The sequence below is a fragment of the Microtus ochrogaster genome (assembly GCF_000317375.1).
Source record: "Microtus ochrogaster isolate Prairie Vole_2 chromosome 14 unlocalized genomic scaffold, MicOch1.0 chr14_random_1, whole genome shotgun sequence".
In the NCBI taxonomy this organism is placed as follows: domain Eukaryota; kingdom Metazoa; phylum Chordata; class Mammalia; order Rodentia; family Cricetidae; genus Microtus; species Microtus ochrogaster.
The window spans coordinates 34,448,923-34,464,434 of record NW_004949096.1 but is presented as its reverse complement, the minus strand read 5'-3'; the positions used below and the strand labels follow the sequence as shown (position 1 = coordinate 34,464,434).

General features: G+C 45.1%; 2 protein-coding genes across 5 annotated transcripts in view; one reads left to right on the top strand and one right to left on the bottom strand.

Annotated features, from left to right (window-relative positions):
• The window catches only part of Fam227b (family with sequence similarity 227 member B), a 151,739-nt gene extending 150,481 nt beyond the window's left edge, over positions 1–1,258 (top strand). The window contains exon 17 of the mRNA XM_013352645.1: positions 968–1,258. Within this exon, the coding sequence (XP_013208099.1) occupies positions 968–1,114 (147 nt within the window). The 3' untranslated portion in view covers positions 1,115–1,258. The remainder of the gene's footprint in view (positions 1–967) is intronic.
• Galk2 (galactokinase 2) overlaps positions 78–15,512 on the bottom strand; it is a 130,726-nt gene continuing 115,291 nt past the window's right edge. For 2 of the 4 annotated variants that reach the window (XM_026787752.1, XM_005364407.3), the window contains 2 exons: positions 10,423–10,624; positions 78–1,688 (listed from right to left, as the gene is read on the bottom strand). In XM_026787752.1, the coding sequence (XP_026643553.1) occupies positions 1,481–1,688; positions 10,423–10,624 (410 nt within the window). In that variant the 3' untranslated portion in view covers positions 78–1,480. The remainder of the gene's footprint in view (positions 1,689–10,422; positions 10,625–15,512) is intronic. The other 2 variants (XM_005364408.3, XM_026787751.1) reach the window with 2 other exon arrangements.

The window sequence follows — 15,512 nt, the reverse complement described above, 5'->3', positions numbered from 1 at the left end:
GTGGAGGTGTGCACACTGATTATTTAGAATTACTGAACATTTTTCTCATCCTCTGAATAAGGAATCCATGGTGAAAATCATTAAATGGACTAACAGCAGTCTCACATGATTCAAGTTTTATTTTTTAAAGAATTCTAAACCAACCACAAATTATTTGTGGGGAATACAAGCCTTAAAAAAATGCAGCATTATAAACAAATTTGGTCCTTAGATTACTGTGCTTAAGAAAACTCAAAATTCTTTCAACAAATTTAATACAAGGTTGCTCAGGTATTTAGAGGGAAATGCATCAGGAATTGGTTTTAGGATGGATCTTGGTTTCCTAGTGACTTGTTCTAGAGCCTGCCTAGGTCTTTTAGAAACAGGCAGATGGTGAAACCCAGTAAATAAATGCTGGTTAATGGGCCAACCTAATCATCTGAAACAAAAATTGTGGTAATTTCAACCATGATACAACTGCTGTCTCTGTCACGGGACTATGTCAGCAAAACCCACTTTGGTCTATGCATCCTCCAATGTAACTTAGAAAGGGCTTCTGGGAGTCTGCCATTCACATGTCACCACATGACCAGACACTTCTGCCCACTCTTGATAAGTGTCCTAAGTCCTCACTCCACCGTCAATGTCAGATCACACACGGCTTTTGCAGACTCACCCGCACCTACATACCGCACATCTGTCCTACACTGGACCAGGGACACAAGCAAGCCTCGCCAGGCGTCCAGAAGAGGGCTGTGAGGTATGGGTGGGGCTGCCAGCATGGTCAGCCTCTTGGATTGGAAAGGCCTTTGAGAAATGTAATGCGAGTGGGAAGAAAGCCAACTCAAATTTTCTTCTGATATCTGTCCTTTAGCCCCTCCCCCAAGGTGATCGTCACCATCTTCAGACTCATAGGAATCTCACATTCAAGTATACTGTGTGTGTCTAAGAATATTTGTATGTCCTTAACCATGTACTATGTTCACAGCGTATGGAAGCTAAATTCAAGGAGGAATTTGGAGGCTCGTCAACATCACGGTCCTCAGGGTCACCACAGACGCCACAGTCACCACAGTCGTCATCGTCATCATCCACTGCCATGTCAGAAGGCTTCAGCTATGTGGAAGAGGGCTAAGGGAAGCCAGCAGTGACCACCGTTCAAGAACAACACATAAGTTCAGCTGTACCAATTTAATTGTAGCGGTGTTCAATTAAGAGTACATTCTGCTCTTCATCTTTAAAATCTTCAAATCAATAAATATTAGTCATACCTTAAAGATCTGCCTAAGCATGCCCTGGGCTCTGATTCATAAGAAAATCCATTGAGAGAGAGAAGTGGTCAGTATGAAGCATAGCTTTCACCATTTCTCTGGAAATGCATCTTGATAATAGCAGCCGTTCTTCCTAACAAAACAGAAAAGGGGCTGATTTGCGGTGGCCCGGGGAAATCTCGCCAGCCCCTAAATGCCCCAAATAGTTTCTCTGAGATGTTTTACATTGTTTAGGCCTCCAGGAAAACCAAAGCCCCGCCTCCAGGTTTGGTAGCGAACAAGCTGTGCTTCTCCAGGGCCAGGCGGGAGCTGCTCCTCTGGTAGTAAGCTGCATGGACGTTGGTGAGAAAGCTGGGCAGCATGTCGGTGGGCACTATGGACACCGTGCAGCCTCCCCATCCTGCTCCTGTAAGTCGGGAACCTCTGGCCCCAAACTTCCTAAAACAATGAGAAGAAAAACAAAACAAAAAACCCATTAGCACCTAGAAACAACAAGAACAATTTACTTGTAACAGAACACACCCTTTCCCAAGTTCTATGAAGACTGTATGGGGTGGTTCAGGGATTTCAAGCTTTAAGAAATACATATTGGGGACTGGGGAGATGGTTCAGAAGGCAGTGTCTGCCACTCAAGCAGACATATAAAAGTTGGGTACTATAGCTCATATCTGCACTGGCTAGAAGAGGTACAGGCAAGCAGGTGCCTGAAGCCAGCCAGCCTAGCAGAAGAATGAGCTCTATGTTTGGGAGAGGCTCTCTCAAAAAATAAGCTGGGAAAATATAATTTTAAAGGTGAAGAGTTATAGATAAAGTCAATCTTTGGCCCCTACACACATGTACACATACAAAGATGTGCACTCACATACACACAAGAAATCTAAATTGAATATAATTTACAGTTTGTTTTCAGTTCTCAGGACTGAGAAACTCTTTAGGGATATCTGAAGCTACTCCTCGGTATTGAAGGTTAACAATAACTATCAACAGTGCTTACTGTACAGGTCTGGAACCGCCCACTATAGGCTTGATCCTATATAATCATACAGTAGCCACTTGAAAACGTATATAGCGAGTCTCCAGTTAATCATGAAGGGACGGACGCAAAAAGAAGGTGGGCAGTAGACATAGGTGCCATGAGGAATCAGAAAGTCACCTCAGAAGAGGGTAAATCAGCATGTCCAGTGTATGGATCCTTCATAACTGTTTCAGCTGTATTCTGTTTTGTTGCTGAGACAGGGGAGGTGTGTGCACATGTACAAGCACCTGTGGAGGCCAGAGGTCAACATCTGGTACCTCCCTCCATTGTTCTCCACTTTATTTTTAGAGACAGAGTCTCTCCCTGAACCTAAAGCTCATTGACCAGCAAGCCCCAGAGATACTTCCGCCTCCACTTCAACAATGTGAAGATAGCAGGTTCGTTCCTATAACTGCCTTTTTATGTGGGTGTTGAGACTCCCAATCCAGCTCCCCCTGATTGAATCATGAGCATTGTACTGACAGAGCCATCTCCAGCTGTCACTTGTGCTCAGAAGGTTTATCCACTTCACACAGCGAGTTCTGACTGTAGGGCTGAGGCCTGGGCATGTAGCTCAGTGGTAGATGGCTTGCCTAACATGTATGAGATCTGGGTTCAATACCCAACACCACAGTAGGGAGGGGACTGGTCCCCCGGAACTGACAGCCTAGGTTTGTTCTGCATAAATTTATTAACACAGAACCTGTTAGTAAACTCTAGGTTGGTTGTTGGTCGATTGGCTTAATGACCAATGGGAAATTATGTAACCTTCCCACAAAGTGGGCGGTGCTCATAGAGGTCATACCATCTTCCCTGCACTTTCTGGGACTGAGCTAACAAGTGGACCCAACCTTGTCAACAGATGAAAAGCTAGCTGAGAGGGAAACAACTCTGAGTGATCACCTAGCCAGAAATCGCTGCAGTCACCATCCATCCACACATATTTCCAATTAATTTTTCCTAATGAAATTTGCTCCAAAAACTTCATAATTAATTTTGCCCAATTCTGTCTTCCATTCCCCTCTACTTCCTGGAAAACATTAATAGAATAAATAGAGGATTACCCCTCCTCCAGGAAGTCAGGACTACTACACGTCACCTACTCACTTTTCTCTCTGTGATGCTCTCCGGTGATTGCGTCATCTGTTTTATTCAAATATGTTCTTCTTAAATTTGAAAAAAAAGGTGCTCACCAATCATAAAAGATTACAATCTTCTGACAGCCCTCAAATAGCAGCCTCCTAGCTGAATTAGGCCCAAATTCCTATCATCCAGGCTGAAAAGTTGGTTTAATCATGAGACGCTAGAAGCTAGAAAAGGCTTATTTATAGTTAGAGATTAAAAAGAGAAACTTTGCCCTAAGTGGCCGCATCAAACACTGTTATAGCTGAAGAAGCTGGGAGAAGTGGGAGACTTCTTGAAGCATCTCAGAAAGATCCTTAAACAACCACAGTCTAGATGGCAGTGTGCCACTTGGTGCTCTATGAGTACAATCCACCAGCTCTGTAACTGCCTTCCCTGGGCCTTTCAGGCACACTTTCATGCACTTCTGATTTGAACAATGGAACAGAATGCTTGTGCACACATGGGAGGCAGAGGATAGGTGGTTACAGAAAGTGTGAGCCCAACCTGCTTCAGGACAGGAATACATAGTGAGAGCCTGTCTCAAAACATTAGAGAGAGAGAGAGAGAGAGAGAGAGAGAGAGAGAGAGAGAGAGATGATTTTGAAACAGTGTTGTTTCTGATCTAGCTGCAAGAGATCCTTTTTCCCAAACCATGTGTCAGTTCACACTGAGCTGAGGCTAAGGGGAGAGACTTCTAGGCAAATTAATTTGCCTCTAAATGTTCAAACTGCTCTGTGGCCACCCTGCCTGCTGCAGAAGAGAATGGGCTAAAGTACATCAACTCAGGCTGCAAAATCATCTGAGTCAAGATTTTCATTTTTTTTTTTAAGACAGAAGAAAAAATAAGGAATTGGGTGGATAGGGACATGGGAAGCCTGTGAAGAGTTGGGAGAAAGGAAATAAATGATTGATATGATCAAAATATGCCATACGAAAAACTTAAATAAAAAATAAAAAAATAAATGCTATAATACATAGGCTTCTGTCCATAGTCAACAGCATTTGTGTTCACAAACCAGAAGTGGCTGTATCAGTAGTCATCAGTCTGCCTTGCCCAGCTACACACACACAAAACACACATGGGGATGGAGGTAGGAAAGTCTTAACTTCAGTGTTTCCCAGTGGTCCTTGATGTACCCTCTGCATACACACACACACACACACACACACACACACACACACGTCTCTGAAACCACAAGGAAGGTCTAAAGTTGGGAGACCAACAAAGGTGTTAATTAAGGAAATACTACTTAATACACCTCACATTTGAAGTCTTGAGAAAATAGTGAAAAATTAAAAATGTATCTTCTTCACTGTAACATATCAGAGAATAAATGGGAGAATGCATAAAATCTCACATATATCATTGTGATGAAGATGGTAGAGAAGGTATAAAAAGGACTGTCAAAGCAACAACAGCGCACAGCAAAGGATTGGGGGGAGACCCATAACTGACTGCCCGGCCTGTTACAGTCTACCCCAATGTCCTGCTTTCAGTGAACCTGGCTGATGAAAAAGCTTTGACTAAGGTGTAAGACAGAGTGCAGTGGGTGGCAGGGAACGGAGAGACCCAACTGCTGCAAACTAGAAAGAGAGAAGACAGCAAATCATGCCTTGCATTTTGATTCATTTCAAAATAACTAAACATTTATGTTTTATGCAAATAGGCATGAATTGTTTGAGGGACCTGGGATATAGAGGCAGTTCATACCCATCTCTGCCCAGGACAAGCACAGCTCTAGTTTTTTGGTAGGTTGTAATGCATGAAGCTGGACTTCCGTTTTAAAACACAGATATTGCGCTGGATAAATACAAGCAATGTGCAGGGTCTGCACCGCAGAGTCCCAGCTTCTTCTCTTTGGGAACTGGAGGCAAGAATATCAGAAAAATGAACCTTCCAGAATAATTTCCATAAGTTTTTATAGCTCGATTTATTACAGATAAGACTTTAGATTGCTTTGGAGTCAAGAGTTGCAGTCTTCCCACGCTGCTGAAGTAAGAAGGAAGGAGAAAACATGTCTAGAGATGTGTTTCAGAATGCGGGGCACCAAAGGCCACTGAGAAGCAGAGCTTTTGTTTGAGCAAATAGAGTATATAGTATACCAGTGTTCCTACAGTTCCTTCCCAGGGGGAAATTAAGAAGAATCCACCCTCCTCCTAAGGTCCCAACAACAAACAGGTGTGGTAGGCATTCAGTTAGTTTATTGAGCTTCGTTGTATAGCACAGGTAAGGGATTACTTACCAGGTGTACGTGTTCTAGTGTTCCCCAAAAGGCAACACCTAGAAAAGCTTTCTCAGCAAGGATGGGGGCTTCCCCTTTGCCACATGGAAAGCTGCCCTCCTCTACACTTCTGGCCTTTATAATCTAGCCCTTCCCCGAGGTCAACTACAATTTAGGGCAGGGTTGGATGTGGCTGGATGTGCAGGTGAGGCCTTGTGGCCTTCCCATACCCTCCATGCAGGGGTGTAAACAAACAAGCCCAACAAAAATGACCTTGCAAACTGTCACAGCTCAGTGACTAAAATGGCTGCCACCTGCCTTGGAGAATGGTAACTCACAACACCCTGGAACTGAAGACATTTGCCCAAGGAGATGTGAGTCCACCATGACAGGTAGAGTGGTACTCTCTCTCCTCCATGGCAGAGCATGCAGGTCAGCCCATGGCTCAGTGAGAAACCACACGTGACTTTGACTTGGTGAAGAGGGGCTCAGGAGGCTGAGCAGCCCAGCTGTGGGATCCGGGCTGAGAAAAGACTCCTGAGGAGAGTCAAGCTAAGGCATGTCTGCATCCCTTCTCATTCCAAAACCTGCCATTTGTCTTCTTCAATAGCTTGGGCAATAGCAGCAATAATACACGGAGGAATCTGCTCTAATTTCAACAAGTGACCAAAAAGAAACAAAAAGCATTAGTCTTTTTTTCCTTAAGTAAAGCTAAGGAATTGTAACAAATGAGCTGCCCCACATGTAACCAACTTGGCTTCAAAACTGTTCTGTGTTCCTCAGGAAATTCTACTTTAAATTTAAATTTATGGTTCATTCATTTAATATAGACATTTTATAATTGGGCAAAGATTGCCTTCTTCCTTCATTATTTCATCTCATCTAATTAAAATTCTAACATTAATTTAATTTAAAAAAAAAACAACCTAACTACATAAGTGTAATTTCCTTCTGGTATTTTCTCTTTTCTGTTTTGACAGGGTCTCCTCCTGCAGCTCCTGGCTGGACCAGAGCTCGTATGTAGCTACAGCTGGCCTTAAGCTCCCATGAGTTTTCATGCCCCAGCCTCACGCTCAGCTCTTGGTCCTTCCTTTGTGCTCCAAACTGATTTTTCTCTTGATGAGTAGGAAAGAAGAAGAAAAGGAAGAACAAACATTAGTATTGTCTCTGTCTTTTCCCTCTGTTCCCCTGGGATCATGGACCTGTTTCTGGTGTGTCCTACTGACTGACGACTAAGCACCACCTTGGAAATGCAGTCTGTCTCAGGTCACATAAACCTCCACTGGGTGGGGGTCTGTGGGATTCCCTCACTCAACTTTTCATGAAAATAATTTTCAAAAACTTTTCCTAAACATAGACAACTTTTTAAAGTGCTACAAGGTAGTCAAGGGTGAGGGTGGCAATACTCCCCAAGCCCATTTCTGTTCCCTCTTCTGTCATCTTGTCTCCCAAGGACCAGCAACAGGCGGCCAGGTCTCCTGGTGATATCTTTGCTCCCAGCCTCCCAGGCTCCTGGGCTTCATGATCACGCTCTTCTGCTCCCTACCTCCCCCGGGTTTGGTTTGGTTTTTTCCATCCTTTACCTCCCTTACTCCTAATATCTCTGGCAGTCTCCAGCCCCCTTCCTGTATTAGCACTTCCCAAACACCATATAAAGACAGCACCTTGGCTTCTGGGTGAGGTTCAGGATGACTTTGGGTAAGGAAGGTGGCACTAGCAATGGGACCTGCTCCCCTGTGACTATGGTGCCAGGGTCCTGACATGAGAGTGTGGCACTACTAGGACATTTGCAGGACATGACATACGGTTACATAATAGCAGAGAAAATAGTCATTACATAAGGGGCCTATGGACCCAACTACCTGGGCCAACATTCTCATTATTCTGGAAGATAACGTCTCAGTCTGGGAAACAGAAGGATATGATCATGGAATAAACCAAAATTCATCTGAGCCCAGACCTGGAGATATATAACCATAATCCCAGCACCTGGAAGGCTGAGAGAACAGTCACGAATTTAAGGCCAGCTCTTACCCCATCTCAAAAAGAAACAATGCAAGGAAAAAGAACTTGGATTATTGCAATAGGCTTTATAAACAAAAACAACCCTGGGATGGGGGCAGTGTATGGCAAAGTAAAGGAGGTCCTGAATCCAAACCTGAGCACCACCATGTAAAGGAGGGCAAAGTTCCTTAATCTGGACAGCTAAATATTTTAGCTAAATATTTTGCCCAGAAAACTAATGCGCCAGATGTAGAGTCTAGTCAGAAACATCTCACCACCAGTAAGAACTCTCTAGTGGGTGAAGGGATGCCCAGCTGTTAAGACAGTTTGCTGTTCTCCAGAGGACCCAGGTTCAGGTCCCAGCATCTGTGCTCATAACTGCCTGTAACTCCAGCTCCAGGAGACTTGACACCCTCTTCTGGTCTCTGTGGGCAATTAAACTCATGTATCGCATACAGCTACTCTCTCTCTCTCTCTCTCTCTCTCTCTCTCTCTCTCTCTCTCTCTCTAAATATTTTTAAAGAGTTTTCTAAAAAAATTTATAATTAAATAAGTTATATTTCCAAAGTCATGTAAGACGTACTCTTAAAATCTCTCCCTAGAATCACACAGGATTCCTGCAGAGATGGTCACTGGACAGCACATGACCATTCAAGGTCAGCACTGTGAATGAGAAGCAGAGCTCAGCTTCCCACTGTCCAACCTGCCTCCTAACACACGCCCAACCCTGCCCCACCAGGCTAACCCACTCCTGACACATGCCCCACCCTGCCCCCCACCAGGCTAACCCACTCCTGACACACGCCCCAGCCTGCTCCACCCACCTCCTAACACACTCCCACTCTGCCCCACCCTGTCCCACCCACCTCCTAACACACGCCCCACCCTGCCACACCAGGCTGTGCTCCACGTTAAAATGCTAGAGGCCTTGACAACAAGGCTTCTCACTAGAGAGCTTCAGACAAAGGAAAGAAAGCATGAACATGGCCCAGGGCTGGGTGTAATCCATCTCAGCACAATCCTCAGGGAGGGCAGCAGGCATGAGAGCCAGACTCTCCCACCAACTTTCTGTGGGAAGCTGCTCAACTTTCTAGACCCATTGCTTCTTCTGTCTTTCTTGCGCTAATGCCCATGGCACTATGAGGTAATTCTGATTTAGAGTTGTAAAAAACAGCTGTCCCCCCCTTAAAAGAAAACAAAAACTAATTTTAGAAAAAATAAGCATTTTCTCACTCAAAAAAACCCAGAAGTCCTCTTGATTCCTCTCTTCCTCCCACACGCCAATGGTCTAGAACCTTCCTTCACAAAACCTGGCACTGAATCACTTATCACATGTTGCTCCCTTCTCTTCTGGAAGCCAGAATCCTTCCCACAGCTAACAGGGTCCATGCAGTGTAGCTCCTTCCCACAGCTAACGGGGTCCATGCAGTGTGTGTGGCATGTTCATGACCTCTTTGACTTCACTGTTGCTCCCTCCTTCCTTTCCTGCTGTGTCTGATACACAACAGCCTGCCTTCCTGTTGATCCTTCGGGTCTCTAGCCAAGCGTTGCTCTCTTATGGAGTCTTCTCCAATCACTGCATATAAAGGCTACCCCGGCGGTCACTACCCCTTGCAGCTCTGTCCACGACATTGATCACTAGCAACCAAGGTATTTTCCAATTATCACTGATCCCTCTGCCCACAGAAATATAAGCCAGTGCTGGTGACCATCCTAGGAAAAGAGAGCACACTGCAGAATTCCAGGAGGCTGGCAGATCTCCTCCATATTGTTTCTGGGAGGATTCAACCTTCCCACCGGCTTCCAAGCCAAGATACTTCTTCCTGGTTTCTGCTTAAATCATTCCACTTCCTCTTATATCCACAACTGAACATCATTTGTCTCTTCTACTTACTGGGCTCCGAATACTTTTTTTTTTTTTTTTAAAGAGCATTTAAAGTAAAATGAGCTCTGGAAAGGACCTTGGCAATTAGTGAGCAAAGGCTGACGACGACAGGAAGTGCCTCAGCCGTGCTGTGTGCCGGCTTCTGGAGGGGACAGGCAGGTTCTGCATGCCATCTGTGACCCACTGGGGCTGTTTGGCTCCAACTCTCTGGCTGGGTGTGGCATGAGCCGCGCAAGCCACAGGCGCCAAGTGACTAATTTCATTTCCATTGCGAGTTGCGTGCAGGGCTGTGTCATCTTGTCAGAGACGGCTAACGCAAGTCACCTGATTCCCCTCCAATTTCCCTTTCAGTTGGCCAGGTCAGTGTGGGACCTCCCTGAAAAGGGCACTCTATTATCCCCATTCTTGCACAATGACAGCAGCAGGTCTGGAGGTTCTGTGAAAGAGACTCTCTCTTCACACCTGGGTCACAGCCAAGTTTATAAACTGGCCTTTCTTTGGTCTTTGTTTCCACTAACTGCCCAAAATAAATATGGCAGCCCAGGAGATGGGGCTTTCCAAGTGATTCTTCCAGCCCACACTCCTTCAGTGGAACTCTCAAGACCTTTTTTCTGACTCTCTCTTCTGGACAGAACTAACTCCATTAGGTTCCTAGGGGTTTGCGAAATACATAAAATGCCCATGTCAGAGAAAAGCTGCCTTCCTGTGAGGTCTAGTCACCTAGTAATGGAACTGGCTGGAGACTGACTGCTGAGCCCCATAAAGCAGGTCTCAAACCACCCGGCAGATGTTCAGAAGAAGATAGGGCTCTACATCATGGTGAATGGAGTCTGTCATATAGGAAGGATTCGCCTAAATTATGAGAATATGGCTTTTGGTTAGTTGAAACTGCATTCCCTGAAGCCATGGCTTGGCCCTCACCGGCAGATATCCACCAGCTGGTCCAGCTCGGGGCAGCTGCACTCGTACATGTCCCGGCAGCTTCTGTGGCTCTGGTTCATCAGCTCGCCCAGCAGCTGGACAGCATTGGCAGGCGCTTCCTCACACACCTGCTTAAACTGCAGCACACGTGCCGCCTCGCTGTACACGTGTTTGGCCCGCTGGTAGAGCTTGAAGGTGAGCTCTGGGGAAGGAAGGACACGGGGAAAGACGTAAGAAAGGGTTGTAGGACTACACAGTACCAAGAAACACGTGTGTGTGTGTGTGTGTGTGTGTGTGTGTGTGTGTGTGTGTGTGTGTTTGAGTGATGTAGCCCAGGCTAGCTGACTCCAGATTCTCCTGCCTCAGCCTTCCCAGTAAGTCCAGGGCTTGAATTACAGGTTTGAGCCAGCATGCCTACCTACCCAACTACCTAACATCTTCACTGTCAGTGTCTGTTTCTAGAGAAACAGACAAGCACAACTACTTAGATATGTATATCATTTTATTTACATTTAATATATAGCTATATGTTATAGTATCATTTATCATAGCCAAAACATAAACAACCAAAATGGCTAATAACATAACTTTTTGAAAAAATAAATACTACACCCACTTAAAAATACTATGGCTATTAAAACTCAAATTCTTAGAAAATTTGCTAGACAGGAGATTGTTCAGCATTGAAGGAAATGAAAACACAATAGCCTATGTATAGCTGGTACTAAGGGCATCACACACACATACACATATATGCACATGGTAGCCTACAGAAACTACTGCATGTCAACAGTGCTGGATGGATCTCCGGGATCCATCATGGGTGAATTTATTATCCTCTTGAAACAGTGCTGATTCTGCAAAGCCCTCGATGACTGCTAACTGCAGCGACACACCCTATCCACCTGCAATGGCTGCACCATGTTTGGCTCACCCCCAGAGTGACAACTGAGGCCATGAACATGCTGCACAGTGGGGAAGACAGTGTGGTGGGTCTCGGCCAAGACAGGGAAATTTATGGATGCCCTCTGGCCACAAGAAGAGTGGCAGAGATGGATGAGAAGGTGACAGTCCATCAGCTGCAACAACCAGCTCTGCCTAATTCGCTCCCCCTGCTGGGCTCTGTTTTCTGGGCTCTGAAACGAGACTGAGATTTACTTCTCCGGATCCTCTGGCTTTGCCCTCTGAGCGCATGAGAAACGTCCTCTCTGCACGGCCTCCCAGTGTCCCTGTAGGCTACTGCCACTCTTGCAAGGACACTCCTTATGACTGCTGCTTCTGTCCTTAGTTCCTCTCGGCCCCCACAGGCTGACCAGTAGGGATCACACTGGTGGGTTCCTTGCTGTCTTACCAAAGGATGGGAGAAAAATCAGCAAGACATGGGAAGGAAGAGAGTGAGCGCAAAAGATGTATTCCTCAGCTCTGCTGCGTTACCCCTTTGTCTTGGTCACTCCATCCTATCTGAGTCAACAGACAAGCTAAGCTCCCCAACGCCCCGCTCCTGTCCGTTTCTGCTCAGCCCACAGCCATTTTCCCAGTGTTTAACATAGTCCATGCTTGATCCCAACAGGACCTCTTCCTTCAAGCCAAACTACTCCATCTGTAGTTGCTCTAACAGTCTTTGCTTTTGGATATACTCATTCGTCACACACAGAAATGGCTTCTTGCCCTCTCTCTCTATGTCAAAACTTTACCTCATTCTGAAGGCTCTAATTACATTTTACATCATCCTTGAGGCCATGAGGGGCTCAGCTGGAAATAATTTCTTGACTGAGTTTGTACCATGCTTGCAGTTCATGCTCATCTGGGGTTATGTACTTTCCAACATGGTTAGTCCTCGGCTCTGCAAAGGTTTTGCAGGGTCCTGAAGACAGACATTTAGTCTCTTAGCTCCATGTATCCAACAGCAATGCTCACTCCCTATCACCTCAACACTGCCAAGGTAGAGTCCAGAGGGTGTTTAAGGTTAATTATGATAAAATTGGGTCTTTACTTTTAACTCCAGTTTAAAATCAAAATACTTCCATCTGGACTTGCTGTTTTGTTTAAGAGAAGAGGTAAGAGAAGGAGCCACTATTGACCACTTAACTGAGTGGTGAGACAGAGGAAAGAGGCAGCCAGCAGGGTTCCCTTTATTATTAAATCTGTAATTCCTAACAGCAAGTGTGGTTGAAAAACAAGAAAACTAAAGAGAAGCCACTGGTGAAATGCAGATGGGGAGACACAAACATGCTTTGTTCGTTGGCAGCCAGGTCATGTGAGTCACCCACACTGTGCTGCCAATGTGCTGTGTCCACAGGCAGTTCCGCCGAACAGAATTTATTCTAGGATATGGGTGTCAAACAGCCCAAGGGGAGGAGGTTCACCAACACAAAATATTAGCAGATACCCTCCTCAAAACTGCACCAATTGAAGTAATGGTACAGGGGTTGTTGGCAGTCATTCTGAAAGGAAAAAGAAGTTGACATGTGTCATGGCCTGACAGAGAAATGTTTCCACAGAGGCTCATGTAATGGATGTCTCCAGTTGTGATGCTATTTGGAGAAATTCTAAAATTTTAATGGAACTCTGATGAAGGAAGTCCATCACTGGGGGCAGGCCTTGGGAATTGATTACCTTGCCCACTTCCTGCTGCTCCTCTGCTTCCTGTGCAGGTAAAGGGTAATCGGTCATTACGGACTCTCTAGAACCATAAGCCAAAATAAACCCTTCTGGAAGCTGCTTTTGGCTACGGTGTTTTAACCCAGCAACAGAAAAGGAATCGACACAGGTGTCCGTGTCCTGAAGAGGGGTCCCACTGCTTCCTTCATACACACGTACAATATAAGCTGTGGACTGTATATCATGAAAGGAAAGAAAATGGCTTTGGAAACTGTACTTAACAGCATTGCTTTTTAAAACTTGAGGTTAGAAGCCAAAGGTCCAATCCTAGCAGGTGGTATTTATGTATTTAGGAGTCATAAACACAACTGGAGGTTTCTCTCCCACCTGTCAGATCCTGAATAATCACTCTGAGGCTTAATATTAATTACAGACTATTTGGCCTATTAGCTCAGGCTTATTATTAATTAAATTAACCCATTTCTGTTATTTTGCCACAAGGCTCATGGCTTGTTACCTCACATCTTTTTTTTTTTAAAGATTTATTTATTCAATTATGTATACAGTATTCTGTCTGCATGTCTGCTGCAGGCCAGAAGAGGGCACCAGATCTTATTACAGATGGTTGTGAGCCACCATGTGGTTACTGGGAATTGAACTCAGGACCTCTGGAAGAGCAGTCAGTGCTCTTAACCTCTGAGCCATCTTTCCAGCTCCCTTACCTCACATCTTACATCCCCCTGACTCTGCCTTCTTTTTCCCTGTGTCTCTGCTTGGATTTCCTGCCTGGCTCTGTTCTGCCTGGCTATTGGCCAAGTCAGCTTTTTATTAACCAGTGATAATAAAACATTCACAGAAGGGCATCCCACATCCTACCCCACATATAATAACAATTATTGGAAAAAGAGGCCATGAATTTGAAAGAGAGCAAAGTGGGAAGGTTTGAGGGGAGGAAATGGAAGTGGGGAAAATATGAAACATTTTTTTATTTTTTTGTTTTTCGAGACAGGGTTTCTCTGTGGTTTTGGAGCCTGTCCTAGAACTAGCTCTTGTAGACCAGGCTGGTCTCAAACTCACAGAGATCCGCCTGCCTCTGCCTCCCAAGTGCTGGGATTAAAGGCGTGCGCCACCACCGCCCGGCCTGAAACATTTTTTTAAAAATGAAAAAATACAAACAAAAATAAAACATAAAATTTGAGGTTGAGGCCAGGCAGTGGTGGCATATGCCTTCAATCCTAGCACTTGGGAGGCAGAGACAAGAGGACGAGGCCAGCTTGGGCTACAGAGCAAGTTCCAGAAGAGGCTCCAAAGCTACACGAGAAATCCTGTTTCAAAAACAAACAAACTTGAAAGTATTAACTTGAAAGGGTTCCACATGCTTCAGTCAATTTTACTTTTGAAAAATGTCACCTCCCATGGTCACAGAATCACTCTCGTGTCCTATGAAGCCACACCCTCTAAGAACACACAGCAATGCTGAATGGGTGATGGATCCCTGTGCTGTGCTGTGCTGTGCTGTGCTGTGCTGTGCTGTGAAAGCAACCATTAAGTGTCAGTAGAACAGCTCATGCCCCTCAACAGCTGTACCTCAGAAGGCAAGGGGGGAGGGGAAGAGGAGGGGCCAGGTATCAGGAACAGAGGAGGCATCTGTTTTTACTCATAACAATTAAGCCCAAGAATCTAGTAGATTCGTAGACCACTCCAGGAGGGAAGCAGTTCTAGGTGATCCGGGCGTCACAGTTGCCCTCTGGAGCTTTGGCTCCAGCTTGTTATATGAGCATCAAGCCTGTTGTAGAGAATGCCGAGGAGCATCTGAATGCTGTGTCACTTAGCTTTATAAACAGATGCCCATCTGTCCAGTCCCTGAACAGAGGTGGCACCTTAGACGACGAAGGGAGCTGTTTCTTACTGTGTTCACATCTTCAAGCTGGGACACTCCTCCCTCTCCTACCAGGAGAAACGAAGGTTTCCAAGTGCGGTAACCACCTTGGTCTCAATGTTATCCTAGATAGTTGCAGAATCAAGTCCTGAAATCCTAGCACCGACTCTGACTGTGAGCGAACTGCAAATGAATATCTGGTTATTGGAGAAGTTGCATGTATAAAATAAATTGTTTGCTAGCTCGGGGAGGTTGAGGTAGGTTGATTCCCAATTTTCTGATAAACTGCCATACTGATTTCCAGAGTGGCTGTACAAGTTTTCACTCCCATCAGCAGTGGAGGAATGCTCCCCTTTCTCTGCATCCTCTCCAACATAAGCTGTCATTGCTGTTTTTGATCTTAGCCATTCTGACAGGTGTAAGATGGTATCTTAGTGTCACTTTGATTTGCATTTCCCAGATGGCTAAGGATGTTGAGCAATCCCTTAAGTGTTTTTCGGCCATTTGAGATTCTTTTGTTGAGAATTCTGTTTAGATCTGTAACCCCTTTTTTTTTTTTTTTTTTTTTTTTTTTTTTTAGGGTCTGGGTTTGGCTTTGGTGTTTGTGCCT